Source organism: Berghia stephanieae, chromosome 2, assembly GCF_034508935.2.
Source record: "Berghia stephanieae isolate SIO BIC M18660-M18661 chromosome 2, UCSD_Bste_1.3, whole genome shotgun sequence".
Classification (NCBI taxonomy): domain Eukaryota; kingdom Metazoa; phylum Mollusca; class Gastropoda; order Nudibranchia; family Aeolidiidae; genus Berghia; species Berghia stephanieae.
The window spans coordinates 63,219,712-63,235,082 of record NC_088361.1 but is presented as its reverse complement, the minus strand read 5'-3'; the positions used below and the strand labels follow the sequence as shown (position 1 = coordinate 63,235,082).

Below are 15,371 nucleotides of genomic sequence, written 5' to 3'. Positions count from 1 at the left end.
GAGTGTAAACCATTATCGGGATATCTAAGGAAATATTTTAAACACACATTATATCTCCCCAACCAAAATGCACAAAATTCAGATATTAACCAGGTATTAACATTAAATCCAAAAATATTGAATAAGAGCCTAAGAGGCTTAGTAAAAATATAAAAATATGACCCAAAATATGAGCTCAAAACAGTATTATGTCGGAGTGATACTTAGATGCTGAAAATAGAATTTATTGTTTAAAATATTAAATTGGGATAATTTATTTATTTCATTAAAGAGAATACATATTATAGTTTCATAAAGTGCATAAATCCAAAATTTCATATTTCAGATAATATTTATATTTTACTTTCACTTTGAGAGGCATCTGCCTCATCCCAACATTACACCGGTTTGATGAGGTGGGTCACAAATCTGCTTAAAAATAATCTTTACATAATATGTAACTTACCACATCTTCCAGCTTTTCTCCAGTTAAGCTTGATTCCTTTAGCAGAGCAGGCTCTGGAATAAGCTTCCATGGAAGTACACATGCAGTCATCACTGTTCGAGTTACAGCAGTCTGTTGTACATGCCTCGACATAGTCATTGGGATCCACAGCCTGTAGAGCAATAATATAGGTATGTGTTTTGCTTGAACTCTAGTACTTGTCATGTAAAATTGTAGGAACTGATGATCGTATGAGACACAGTGAATGGAAAGTTTAGATGGAACGAAGATGACATCAATCAGCTCTTTCTAACTGCTTTTAGTCAGCCATAGTAATGATAAGTTCTCACTAAATTCTATCTTTCAGATTATAAATGTTTAAGGTTAGACCTAGTTTGTGTGCTGGTACGTTTATCTAGCTGGCAGATGTTGTGAGTTTTTTTTAGCTAAACGTGTAGCATCAATAGATATACTGATATAGCCATGTTTCTAGGGATTGCTATGGATGTCATGTTATGCTTGCAGCATTAGTATTGATAATAGTTGTGATGATGAATATGGTAGCTATATTCATGATGATGGTGCTGATTGTGTTTGTGAAAGTCATGGAGTTTGTAGTGAGTCATTGTTTTTATGAGTGGGGGAGACATAATCTTTTATTTCTGAGCCAGATATTGTAGAAGTTAAGACTAAGATGTGTGTTATGTTTTTGTTTTGTTTTTTGGTTCGTTGTATTGGCAGTTTTATTTATATCTCCATTACAGCAACATTAATCAGGAGATATCTACTCACATGATGGCATGGAATGAAATCTGGGTCTGTGCTGAGGTCCTGGCATTTGGACTGAGCCACTGGTATTCTTGCAATGTTTGCAGAGCATCCTCCTTGCTGTGCTACATCTTGACAAACTTGACCTGAAAGAGTCATAATATGACAATAAAATCACAATCCACAAGAAAGCTTTTTTTATATAAAACCTCATATTGAGAGAGCAATTTATCAAGTACGTTGCAAGATAGAATGTGGCAGCTTGTTGTTTTGTCTTATCAATTTGAGCTAATCATAATCAAGCCCAAGCAGAGTTAATGCCCGATTTTAATATTATTTATTGAAATAGGTAAAACTAAGCTGAAGGGTGACACGAGATCTATGGTGACAATCATCCTTAATGTGATTTAGAGTATAAAAGTTTGCTAAGCCGTAAGAAAGTCTCTCTCTCTCTCTCTCTCTCTCTCTCTCTCTCTCTCTCTCTCTCTCTCTCTCTCTCTCTCTCTCAGTAACTTTCATCAACACCTGGTTATTACACAAATCTGTTCTTCTGGAATATCGCAGTATCTAACAGAGACAATGCTATGTACAGAGTGCCGACACACCAACTCTTACCAAATCTTTTAAAGTTTGGAAAATTTGAAACATTTAACCACTTTTACTTGTTTATACGCTGTGATTATCCCCAGACAGGTGTCTGGGGATAATAAAAATTTGTTATCCCCAGACACCTGTCTGGGGATAACAAATTTTTACTATCCCCAGACGCATATTTGAAACGCCGCTCTTTTAAACAATTATCCACATTCCAGAACATGGAATGTTTCCAGATGCACATAGAAATAAGGAAAGTTAATAAAATATCTATAAAAACATAAAATTATCAACATTAAAATCAGTTGTTACTACATATACACAATATGCGTCGACTTCGAAGTGGGTGTCATGGCCGAATGGTTTAGTCGTCTGCCTGGAAGTTTGACCATAATCGACGTTGTGGGTTCGAATCCTGGTAACGTATTTTTTTTTTTTTAAAATTCCGTCTTCTTTTTACAGAACGTTGAAAGGAATAAATGTCCCATCCATCCTCCCCCCACCTCTTTTTATATTATTAAACTCTCTCTCTCTCTCTCTCTCTCTCTCTCTCTCTCTCTCTCTCTCTCTCTCTCTCTCTCTCTCTTTTTTTTTTTTTTCTAGTTTCTAGCAAATATATTCGTCCCCACTCCGATCTCAAATAGTGTCTAAAAAGAATAAATAATTAAAAAGCAAACAAACAGAAATATTCAGAGAGCGACCAAATGGTCAGATAGAGGAGAAAAAAAAAACAATAATTGTTTTAAAAATAAAAACAATAATTGTTTTAAAAAATAAAAACAATTTAAGAAATTCATGCTCAGAAACGGAACATTTACATAAAGGTTTAGCAAAAAAAAAAAACAAACTCTAAGGTTTAGGTCAAAATATAAAAAAAAAAAAAAAAGAAAAAGAGAGATTTCCCTCGGAGCAGGGAATAGTGTTAACAATAATAATAATAATAATAATAATAATAATAATAATAATAATAATAATAATAATAATAATAATAATAATAATAATAATAATAATAATAATAATAATAATAATAATAATAATAATAATAGTAATAGTATGATAATAAGAGTATTAATAATAAAAATAATATTATTATTGATAATAATATAATAATGATTATGATGGTAATAGTAATAATAATAACAAATATTACAATTATTATTATTATTATTATTATTATTATTATTATTATTATTATTATTATTATTATTATTATTATTATTATAATTATTATCATTTGACCAAAACAAAAAAAAAAAAAACAATAATAGATCTAGAGCAAATTAAATTATAATGAAATAATATTATCGGAGAAATAAAAAATTCAACTGATTAAAAAAAAACTCTTGCTCGGAACTCGGAACAAAAGTGAAAACAATGAAAACCAATTGGGAAGAAAGAAAGAAAAAGTAAAAAAAAAAAAAAATGTGTGTGTGTCCGGGGGGGGGGGGGCGGTCGCAACTGGGTCGAATCTGTGCAGCTAAAAGGAGTAAAATGAAAGGTGGCCTAACCCACTGAGCTGCCTATCCACACCGCTATCGGAATGTTTTAAATTCATATATGAGCTAAACATATTTCCACCATTTTTGCTTCCTTGTTTTGGTAGTTATTTTTATCTCTGATTCGAATAAAAGTATGTTGTTGGATCTAGTTTTGTGGACGTGTGATACTAAATTGTATTGTCTTGTGCGAAGCAGACAGGAAAATAACAGGTGTGGGTTAGTGTCGAGCGGAAGTCTCGATGATACCTCAAGTCATCGGCCACCAACACTCAAAACTTCCCGAACTCGATGACCAAGGAAAAGTCGGGAATTCCCGAGAAGTAGCACTTCAACTGAGCTTTGGATGGCTTTTTTGTATTAAAACTTAAAATACATTAAATAAATTCACTTTGTATAATAATAAAACATTGATACCTATAACCATTTTGATCTATTTACGACGTTTGTGTTTTGTTAGCTGTTTAAAATATGATATAACGTCAATACCCAATACCAATGACTAGGTATTGAATGAAAGCACCGATGACTAGAGCGATGCTCGAGACTTTTTTGAGTCTCGAGACTCAAAAAAGCATCGAGACGCAAAAAAGTCTCGAGCTTCGCTGAAATCATCGCCGACGAGAGAGGGGTGAACAATGCAGATAGTACACATTGTTAGTAACGCGTGCGTCGCTCGCGCAGTATAGTCTCGAGACTCGGGACTCGGGACTCAATACGAGAAGCATCGACGACCGAGATTCTCGAGACGAGAAAAGCATCGAGAACTAAGTCGAGGTCGGTACCTTCTCAGTCGTCGATGACCTGACTTCTCAAAACCTAAAGCATCGTTGACCTTTTGGTGACCCGGATGCCCTCCCCTAGTGTGGGTTTTGGGCTTTGGGGCGAACAACACCATGGCCTAGGAATTCGTCCGCGACATAAAAATTATTCCCGGTCGTCCCCAAAATTGTGGCCAGAATGAGCAAATTATAGAAACAAGAGATGGTCAATAAAGTTAACAGGTAGGTAGGTAATGAAAATTTAAATGGTTGGTGGACTATGAACAGATTTGATGATTAACAACTTTCTTCCTGGTTGAAAATAAAAAGTCGAATTGCCAGTTTGACGTTTTCAGATCAAAGTAACAAAAGAAATTTCATTGATCCATTTGCTTTAAAATATTTTTTTTTAAAAGAGCTGGATTTGACATTTGATCACTATTTACTTTCATCTTGTGTTAAATATCACTTGATATATTAACTGTTTTGGGACACAACCACTAGTATTTTTTCCAGAATATTTGGTATTTTTCACGCCTAGTTTGGCATTTTGCATAAAATCTTTCTGCCCACTTGCTACATGCGTCTGGGGATAGTATCCCCAGACAGGTGTCTGGGGATAACAAAAATTGGTTATCCCCAGACACCTGTCTGGGGATAACGAATTTTTATTATCCCCAGACAGGCGTCTGGGAATAATGACAGCCCTTGTTATACCTGTTTCCCCCTCCTCTTCTTAACTCTTGTCTTACTTTCACTTTCACTTTTACAAGAAACATGTTCAACACACTTTTTGAGTAAATAAAGTGTCACTGCCTAAATACATCCCTTACAATATCCGTCGCTGCCGATAGATGGAACGAAATCAACGTAACTCAGCTCTTTGATATTTTTTTAGACAGCCCTTTTAATGATTAGTTCTCGCTAACTTCTATTAATAAGACTATAAACATTCAAGGTTGCACGTGTAGATACGTTATAACCGACTGGTCAGTGCTGCATTTTACCAAAGCACCAATAACCAGTTAATCATTGACACTCGAATTGACCATTTGTAATGTGCCTCACATGAGGTCAGGTCTGGTCACTGACCAGGCTTAATATCGCTTGCTTTTCGTACAAGTCGTGACACCATGAGGCGCTAGCGCTACAAACTATGGCGTGTAGTGTTAAGATTTAGCACCATACCTGCATTATGTTATATTTATATTACATAATACTTCTGAAATGCGGGCTACATCGTCTTGCTTACCGAGGTCAGTCTTTTTCCAGCTTTGGCCAAAGTCTGCCACAGAGCTGAGGACTCTGCCATCTTGGGTAGTGAAATCATCATTTCTATCACCGTTGTAAGTCCCGCATAGACCACTCAACCTTCCTTTGTGGTCGTCAGACACTTGAATAAAGACGGATTTCCTTCCATCCCATTTGATATTGTAACCGGCCGAGCTGCTCAATGTGAGGTAATTTCCTACCTTTTGAAAAACGGTTCCATCTCTTGACCCTGGAACCGTCAGGACCTGAATAAAAACATTAATCATAATACAGAATAATTGGGATATGAGATATTGGAAACAGAGCAAGTCCATGAGAATAATGGAATCAACAATATTTATTTACGACATCCCATTATTTGACCACGTAATTAGACTTTATTACTATTTTGAAACCAGAAATTTAATCGAGTACAAATTATAACTCCACGGGAAAGAATGGGATGTGGGGAATGTAAAGTAAGTAAAGCAAGCAGTGAATAGTGAGTGCTACTTCAGTTGTAATAAATTTAATTAAATTTTTTTTATTTAGGATGCTGTGCAAATTTCCTTAAAGGAACCCATCATTCTGTTTTTCTTATCACACTATTTCACCCCGGATTTTAAATATAACATTGAATGCCTTTGTATTGAAAGCACTGAATTCATGTTTACAAGAATGTTCCTTCAATAAGTAAAGGATAAAAAATGGACATAAAACACGTGTATTCATACACCAATTTTACATGATATTTTTTTAATATTGAAGTTAACTTAGGTCCAGCGTTTTAAAACTCGGACTCAAATCTAAATCCCAATTTTCTAAAACTTGCATTGTGTGATTTGATTAAATTTAGCACTAAGATTTTCAGTCGTAAATTGATTGAGAAATAGCAAGTCCCTTTTCGTTAATCCTATGAGCGAAACATATAACAACTCACCTGGTTGTCCCAAGACAATTCGGGGCCATTTCCGCCAACTTGTAAGCGTATTTTGCTGTTGCCCTGAAATATCTCAACTTCTTTGTTTTGTCCATTAACAACCATAATCTCGAAGGCGTTTGGTACGTATGCTAAAACGTAGCGGCAGTTACCCTAAAATAGAAGGGAAATAGTCATTTTAGTGGATGGTCGACGTTTAGTTATTTACAGATCGTTATACATTCAAATTTACTTTTTATCAACCTGTGTTGGCTATGATCAATCCTTCGCTTTTTATTTTCAAAATTCTAGTTACATTACAAATCCATTATTACAACTCTACTCTACTTTCATGTCCAATTTTTATAGCATTGCTTGTAACTGCAATATATTTTATGGATATTTTAATTTATTATATTATATTTGATGTTTATTTTGCTTTTAATTAGCTACATATATTCGTCAATTAGTTCATGACAGCGTATAAATCTGTGCTAACGATGAATGATGTGTAGCTTTATGATAATTTCCATTCAGGATCAATAAAGTATATCTTATCTTATAACCCAAGTTGTTTTGAGATCATTGATGAAATGGAAATACTTTAAAACCAACACAAAATATTCTTCATTAAAATATTAAATCAAATCCAAAGACATCAAACTCCATAATTGCATTAGGCCATCAGACGTGCAAATCTGTGCGCGTAGTGAAAAGGAAAAGAGATAACGTTCTTTTTAAAGAGATTTCAATCTAATTAAGGATACTCTCGATTAGTTTCATATTACCGGATGTCGCTTATCACGAGACTAGCTAAATTATATTTATTTAAACTAAAGAATAATATAAGTTAAAGATTCAATTTGATAAACCACTCCCCTTTCCTTCAAAATGCTGGTCTTTATTTCATGAGAGGATCGGATAAACCAATTGGCCGAACATCGGACGTTACACGAAATATCCAAGTCTTGATTTAATAATATAATTTACGAGGAAGTATTTTTCAAGCTCTTCTCTCGGGAGAAACTGGCGTCATAGATGCGAGTTCGGCATTTTTCATGTTAAATCGAAAAGAAAAAAAAAACAAAAATTTACAAAAACAAACCTCCCTCTCTCTCTCTCTCTCTCTCTCTCTCTCTCTCTCTCTCTCTCTCTCTCTCTCACACACACACACACACACACACACGTACACACACACACTCGCACACACACCCCACCCACACACACAACACAAACAGCAACAAACGCTCTTTGGCATGATGGAAGTACTTGTTGACTTTGTTCGTTTGTTCGTTTTTGTTTTGGTCTCTGTTTTGTTGTTTTCCTTGGGATTATTTTAATTATTTGTTAAGATATTTACTTTCACATCGTTTACTTTAATACTTGTTTCTATTTTCAAATAAACATGGAGTAGGAGAATAATAATTGTTTTAAGTATATTATGTGATGCGCTCCAGAGAAATGGTCCACTCACATGTTGAGTAATATGGACTTAATGTTGCGGCGTAAAAGAATAAACAGTGCTCTTTATTTTACGATGTATTTTATGATAAAAAATGATGCAAATTGGCTGAGTTATGGCCATTTGCAGTAGATATTCTGTAGAAAAGTGGTCTTGAGAAAAATGGATTCAAAGATTTCTAAATATCATTTCAACGTTTATAGTGCTGAAATAAGATTATATTGTTTAAAGTGCAAATTTTACTTTAACATTTTGTTAACATATGCAGAAATGAACAAACTGGATCTATCATATTGTTATTGGGGAATCCCAGTTTTCATCGAAAAGACAAAAACACCTTTATAAGCCATTTCTGACAAGTACATGCGGCTATGTGGTCTTGTGGTATGACACTCGATTTCGGATCGGACGGTCCTGGGTTCGAGCCTCGCTCGGCGCATAATTGAGTCCTTGGAAAAGACTCTTTACTCAAATTCTCTCACCGTACTCAGGTGTAAAATGACTGCCTGGCCGTCAACAGCGTTGTCTCTGTCGGAAAAAAATTGTAATATCGCCTAACAGGCGTCATGTCTCGTTCTAAATGTCACGTGTTGCTGTTGGTCAGGGACCCTTTGTAAAGCGCTTTGAGCACATTTAGTGGATATTGCTCTATATAACAGTACGTTTTTTAAAAAGTTTATTTCTTACAAATACATTATGTGGACCGATTTCCTAGAGCGTAATGTATGCATATTCCACACAATTGTCTAGCACCCCTTCCCTGCCATGAAACTTGAACTGAGACAAGTTCTTATTGCAAGACTGCCGTACGATCCAAATAGAAAAATGTCTGTTTAATGCGTCACATTGGTGGTTCCCTACAGGCCCACTGATAAAATGCACTGCCCGAGGAGGGGGGGGGGGGGGGAGGAGGATCAGAAATATATAATCAATTTCGTTTTATTCACAATCTGGGTCAACGGATTTTTGCTTTTATTATCCAGGACAAATCTTGGAGACTCGGGCACTTTAAATATATATATATATATATATATATATATATATATATATATATATATATATATATATATATATATATATATATATATTCTCTGAAGAACTATCTAAACAGAATTACATCATAATAAATCAAAACAAACAACTCTTGCCCGGCTCCCTCCCTCCCACGCCCCCCCCCCCCCTCAACTCAACTGGCCGCGTTATCAACTGATACAAAAATTGGAAACCAGGGCGCAAAATGTTGTGATATGTATTCTGACTCAATAGAGTGCATGTGGGGGTCAAGTTTGTTCAGTACAGCCCATGTTTAAGTTTTGCCAATGAGCACAGAACTAATGGCAAATCTAAAAATTAGAAAATACTTTTTACAGATTGATTTACGAGTAACTCGCAAAATTGTTTTTTAATTAAGGGTAAATCAATCACCTGTTGACTCAAATGGTTATCTAGAAAATCTGCTAGGGCATAATTTAAGTCATTCATTTGACGTTGGAAATCGCCATCTGGCGCCCTGTTGCATGTCAGATTCATTTCCGTGCACCTATAGACTTTATTTTTTTTATATTTGATGGCTCAACAGATACGTCTCGATCTATGTTAATTTTCATAATACAGTAGTATAATAACTGAAATAGATGAGTGCCCATTCGTAAAATCCTTATTTTCACGTAGACATTGAGTTCTCTCCACTAGTTAATAAAAAACAGTTACCTGGAAAGTGTAGATCTTGCTGTCAAAAGTACGATAGTGGTCATTGCCCCAAGACGCACACATTGCTTGTCGGTTGATTCGTGTTGCTAAGAGAGAATTTTATAGTCAAAACGTAGTTAATATCGATGCAAGTGGAAAGGATGACGATAAGGATGATGGTGATGATGATGATGATGATGATGATGATGATGATGATGATGATGATGATGATGGTGGTGGTGGTGGTGGTGGTGGTGGTGGTGGTGGTGATGGAATATGATGATAGTTCAGTATCATCAATGACCAACACAAGTACATATTCGACTAGAGTACTTTCCATGACAAAGATGTCAAAAACAGAGGTGACAGAATGAAAATAATGTGTTTGTGTTTGTGATTGTGTGTGTGTGTGTGTGTGTGTGTGTGCGTGCGTGCAGCTATGGGCAGAAGCTCTCATTTGTCAGAAATCGATATATATATATATATATATATATATATATATATATATATATATATATATATATATATATATATACAGTACACTCTGGATACGTCGACGTTGCCTAAGTCGATTTTTACCCAAGTCGATTTTTTTTCTTGGTCCCTCCCCCTTCTTCCTATATATAGCATTAGTAAAAAAAAAAAAAATCCACATAAGTCGATGTCGCTTAAGTCGATGTTCTTATCACTCATGACTACAATAAAATCACAAATAAACAAGTATTTCCATTGGTTAAAAAAAGCTACCAGTAAGAATTTTCAGTGGTTAAGAATATCCGCGAACGATTGGCGCACATCGATGTGATGTAGGTGCTTTGCCTGACGTCCTTGTTCAATGTACATAAGCAGTATTGAATAACTTTAATTTCTCCACCTCAAATTTTACATTGTCGCAACTTCAAGTTCAAGATTTTTTTTTTGTTCTAATCCCAGGCCATTCCATGTAATGGCGCTCTTAATTAGTATCAATTTTATCAAGAAGAATTCAAGTCAAGTCTACAACTACAATGGCAAACCTATCGCGGAAAAGGAAGATTCGATGCATTTGGAAAGTTTGGCATGCGACAGAAAATCATCGCATAGGAAATTGGCATACCAGCTATTTCTGTCTCCACGATTTACAAGAAGCATGACCTTGACATAGAGGTTCCTACCCTTCCGCTTTTCGCGGAAAAATTTCACTTAATTGGCACACATTCCACATTCAAGGCAAAAATTCCGCTTTTCACCTTTCCCATCGAGGAAAGTTAAAAAAAAAATATCTCTAGTGAAAAAAGTGAGCTATGGCTTATTTCGTCAGCATCTCCTATGGTCAATCAACACACATTTTGTGTGTCTGATTAGTCCCTTCAAAGTGTGTGCTGCTGATATCGGATAATATTATATGTTTGGGAGGGGGGTTGACCGAAGTATTATTATTATTATTATTGTGACTCCAATTCGTGAGGTCAATGACCTGGTAATATTTTATGTTGGCTTCAATCGGTAATAATATTATTGAGTACGGTCAGCTTCTTTCCCTATTTAATTTTAACCATGTGTATGTGTGGGTGTGTGTGTGTGTGTGTGTGTGTCTGTGTGTGTGTGAGTACCGGCACGCGAGTTTGATTAGGTGTGTGTGGGGGGGGGGGGAGGGTCCTGACAAGGTTAAATCCATCCATTCAATGCTTTGCTCTCAGACGGCCAGGACCTGTGTGTTCTCTATTATTATTTGACCCCATTCTTACTCTTATATATATATATATATATATATATATATATATATATATATATATATATAGAGAGAGAGAGAGAGAGAGAGAGAGAGAGAGAGAGAGAGAGAGAGAGAGAGAGAGAGATGACATAATTACCTTGTGTCACAACCGCTGGCTTAGTTGTCGTCACGTGGTTGCTCTCTGAAAGAAAGTACATGAACTAGATGGGTGAGACATTCTTGTTGTTTTCCAAGCATGGGCGGCTATTACTGAGTACTGTGGTACGCAGCACTCCCAGAAAAATCAGCATAATAAATGTCAACTGTATTTTCAAATTATGAAATCCTATGGTCCAACTCAGCCAATCGTCATTATAAATTTCTCACTTTGGATGGTGGAGAATTGACTCAAATCGTCATCACTGCTTTACTTGGACCTGGTCTTATGTAGATTATTACTAAATTTAGTTCTTTACTAGCCTATTAAAGTACATTCTAGTCCTAAGCCTGAGCTAACCAAGTGAACCAATTGGTTCTTATGAGCATTTTCTTGTTTCTCCTTACGCCCTGTCTAAAACTGGGACGCATACGAAATCGGCTATTTTATGCTATTAATAAATCAAATTATAATCCAAAACTGTTCACTTATTATTATAACTTGTACTTTTTCTTTATCCATTTAGTCGTTGGCAACAGTACCCTGTTACATAATCCGATTTTATGTTTCGTACCTTTTAGTTGAATCTATAATTAGTTTTTTTTAATGGGCGAGGGGGCCATGTGTATAAGGCATTGCTCGATAACTAAGAAAACAAAATAAGTGTGTTTTTTAAAATTGTATTAAGCTTTTTTTCGATGGGTTAAAAAAAAAATGTTGCAATGAGGGATACTTTGCTATACAATCTATAATACGTACGAAAGGTCTGGCTAACACCCCAATTTTTGGAATACTTAGATGTTTCCCTCAAAACCAACTTCCTTTCCAGTATCAGTATATCATTCGTTGGTCATGTCATTTACCTAGAATGTATCTAACCTTTTGAAGGCGGGGCTCAAGTCAGCTCAGTCCTGATATCTAATTTTACAGTTTCAACATTTATCATCTAGCTAGAGATGTTAATGGTTTCAACCAATACAGCATGAACAACAATGCAAGACCTCAGAGCAATTTGCGCTTTCCGTGAAACAAGTAAAGATAAAGAATGAGAAAATTAAAATTTAAAAGAAATGTAATCTCGTCTTTAATTTGTTCTTTGATAGAACAACTGTCACCAGCATTTTGATTGCTCATGTTGTTTAGAATGTGTCTCTGAGAACTCCCAAGAGTCAAGATGGCAATTGTGGTTCACATAATTTGCATCAGGAGATAAAATCAAGCAAATTATGTCCCCCTCTCTTACTATGTGTTTTGCATTGATTTTATAAAATAAAAAAATGCATTATTTTAAACTTTACAACAGATCAGGAACAATATTATTATGAAATCTTTATCCCTCTAACGAGTGGCAATCTGTAACTCCATCGCCAATGAGTACATGGAGTAATTCATATTTTTTAAACCATTTAATCTATTTTTCTTTTTTTTTTTCTTTCGTATTTTTTTTTTAAAAACCCAATCATTTGGCCGCTTCATCTAAATTTGAGTAATAGTACCTTGAATGCAATCGGGAATTTTGGTCACATCAGGTGACCATGTACCGTCTTGTCCACAAACATATTTGGCAGGGGGAGTTGATTCGAACTTGAACGTGGGCAAACAAACCGGCACGCATGTTTTACCACCTCTTCCATCAGGGGTGCATTGCATGCTTCCAAACCGAGGAGGCTTGGGCTCAGCACACAGTTGATGGCCTGTTGGATGGAAGAGAGAAAAAAAAAAAGACTTGTTAAGGGACCAAGTTTCTTGAATGAGTTATCATTAATCACGATCATAAGGGAATTAGAGAAGCGGGTGTTTCTTATCCTTTGTGGAACACAGTTATTGCAACAATTTTATGGTGAATATAAGTCGGATGTCAAGATTGGACGCATTGAATGTTTCTAATATTTTAAAACGCAATCTTCAGATAGAAATAAACATTAACGCATTGAGCATTATATAATTTTGAAAATACGGTATAAAAATACCATCTATTATTATTATTATTATTATTATTATTATTATTATTATTATTATTATTATTATTATTATTGTTATTATTATTATTATTACTTAGGTTTATTGCAGATGTTTCTAAATCAGGGATATTTTATCGCACATTCTGATGTGCCATGAAGTAATTAAAAAATAAACACAACAAACGTTTAAATAGCTACAAAAGAAACTTTAAGATAGAATATAAAATTATATATAATTGAATTGGTCTGTAGATTAAATTCCGACATAGAGTATATATATATATATATATATATATATATATATATATATATATATATATATATAGATATATACATACATATATATATATATATATATATATATATATATTATATATAGATAGATAGATATACATATCGATAGATAGATAGATAGATAGATAGATAGATAGATAGATAGATAGATAGATAGATAGATAGATAGATAGATAGATAGATAGATAGATAGATAGATAGATAGATAGATGGATGGATAGATACATTCAAATCTTACTGTGGATGCAGCGGTCTCCATAGTATGGAGCTTTACATGTACAGTTGTTTGGGGATGAGCAGGTCCCTCCGTTCAAACAAGGAGGATCACACACAGCTGGATATCAAGAATATAACATGGATTCTCATTATGACGAAAGAGAGAGAGAGAGAGAGAGAGAGAGAGAGAGAGAGAGAGAGAGAGAGAGAGAGAGAGAGAGAGAGAGAGAGAGAAAGAGAGAGAGAGAGAGAGAGAGCAAGAGAGAGAGAGAGAGAGAGAAAGAGAGAGAGAGAACTGTAAATTACACACCGCAATTCACGCTTTCTAACCTAAAATCCACTGAACAGTAGTAGTATTATGAGTTTTAAGAAATAAATATATGACGTTGTCATTTCTCCAGGTTGGTGTCAATAATTTGATTTTAATACTATTCAACAGTCATGACGTCACTTCCCTCGTAATGACGCATGGTAACTTGGTAACTGGCTCTAAACTATCGGAACAATGGCGGACGCCCTTATGAAAATATTTCTCCGACGAGCATGAAAGTGTATCCAGAGGAAGAAACATTATAAATATGACCATGTTTTGACTTTTATACATTCTGATCCCATGACAAATGAAAAGTTCTAGCCAGCATGAAGAGTAAAAAGTACCGATTTTCTTTGTTTAGAACCACGCTGCTCGCCGTTGCTGGGCGACTTGACATCAGACTATTGAATCCAATTACGAGAGAATAAAAAGCTGAAGCAGATAGCCACAGTAGGCTCACCGGTCGCAACGAAAAAAAAATAACTTCGAGGTTGAAACCAGACAGAAAGCCGCGTGGCTAGGCATCCCGGGTTGAATGGATATTGCACTTTACGCTTACATAACACGTGTATCGTTTTGGTCAAACGTTTCCAAAAAGTCTCGGGTTTATGGATATCAGATAAGCTACGGGCCTTCTTAATAAGTCGATTGTAAACCTGTCTTTTGTAAGAGTTCGATAATAAACTTTTGCAACTGATTATGCGTGGGAAGGAAGTTGATTGGATAAAATATGCTTTCCACTCCTATAGATAACGGGTCATGACAATTGACATTATGCGTCATGTTTAAAATTTAATGATAATGTATCTGAATCTGTTGACCACTCCATAGAAAGCGATGTAAACACTTCAGAACAATTACTCCTACGTGTTCTTTAAAACTCCTATCAAAATATTTAATTATTTATTCCAATATTCTACCACCACACCTTTCAAATCGTTAAGAAAAATTTTTAAGAAAAAATTTAATAATTTTTTAAAGTGATTTTCTAATTCGAAGATTACTTTTTTCCTACTTCACCCCCTACCCCCCCCCCTGCCCCCCCCCCCAAGCCGCTTCTCCGTTATTTTTTTATAAACTCGTCAATCTAACCTAATATTTATAGGGTCAATTATGTTTCCTATCACAGACTAAGATATCTTACGTATGCAGTCTGGTGTTATGGGTGGTTCATAGAATCCGGATGCAACATCACAAATGAAGAGAAATTCTCTGTCTCGTACTCCTTGGAACTTGTATCCGGATTTACATGTAAATGTACAAAATCTGAAAATTTTAATAGAATAGTGTTAGAAGAGGGAGATATTTATTTATACGGAATAAAAACACATTGTTGATAGATCATTTCAAGGCAGGATAGAACAGCCAAATTT

At 35.0% G+C, this 15,371-nt stretch overlaps 1 protein-coding gene across 3 annotated transcripts in view; it reads right to left on the bottom strand.

Moving 5' to 3' along the window:
- Nucleotides 1–15,371, bottom strand: part of LOC144965316 (uncharacterized) — a 115,934-nt gene that overhangs the window by 95,303 nt on the left and 5,260 nt on the right. For 2 of the 3 annotated variants that reach the window (XM_078900541.1, XM_078900540.1), the window contains exons 4-12: nt 15,143–15,264; nt 13,708–13,803; nt 12,711–12,908; nt 11,215–11,259; nt 9,386–9,471; nt 6,235–6,387; nt 5,296–5,560; nt 1,217–1,338; nt 446–596 (exon numbers count right to left, since the gene is read on the bottom strand). In XM_078900541.1, the coding sequence (XP_078756667.1) occupies nt 446–596; nt 1,217–1,338; nt 5,296–5,560; nt 6,235–6,387; nt 9,386–9,471; nt 11,215–11,259; nt 12,711–12,908; nt 13,708–13,803; nt 15,143–15,264 (1,238 nt within the window). Of the gene's footprint in view, nt 1–445; nt 597–1,216; nt 1,339–1,807; nt 1,892–5,295; nt 5,561–6,234; nt 6,388–9,385; nt 9,472–11,214; nt 11,260–12,710; nt 12,909–13,707; nt 13,804–15,142; nt 15,265–15,371 lie in introns of those variants that run through there. The other variant, XM_078900542.1, reaches the window with a different exon arrangement.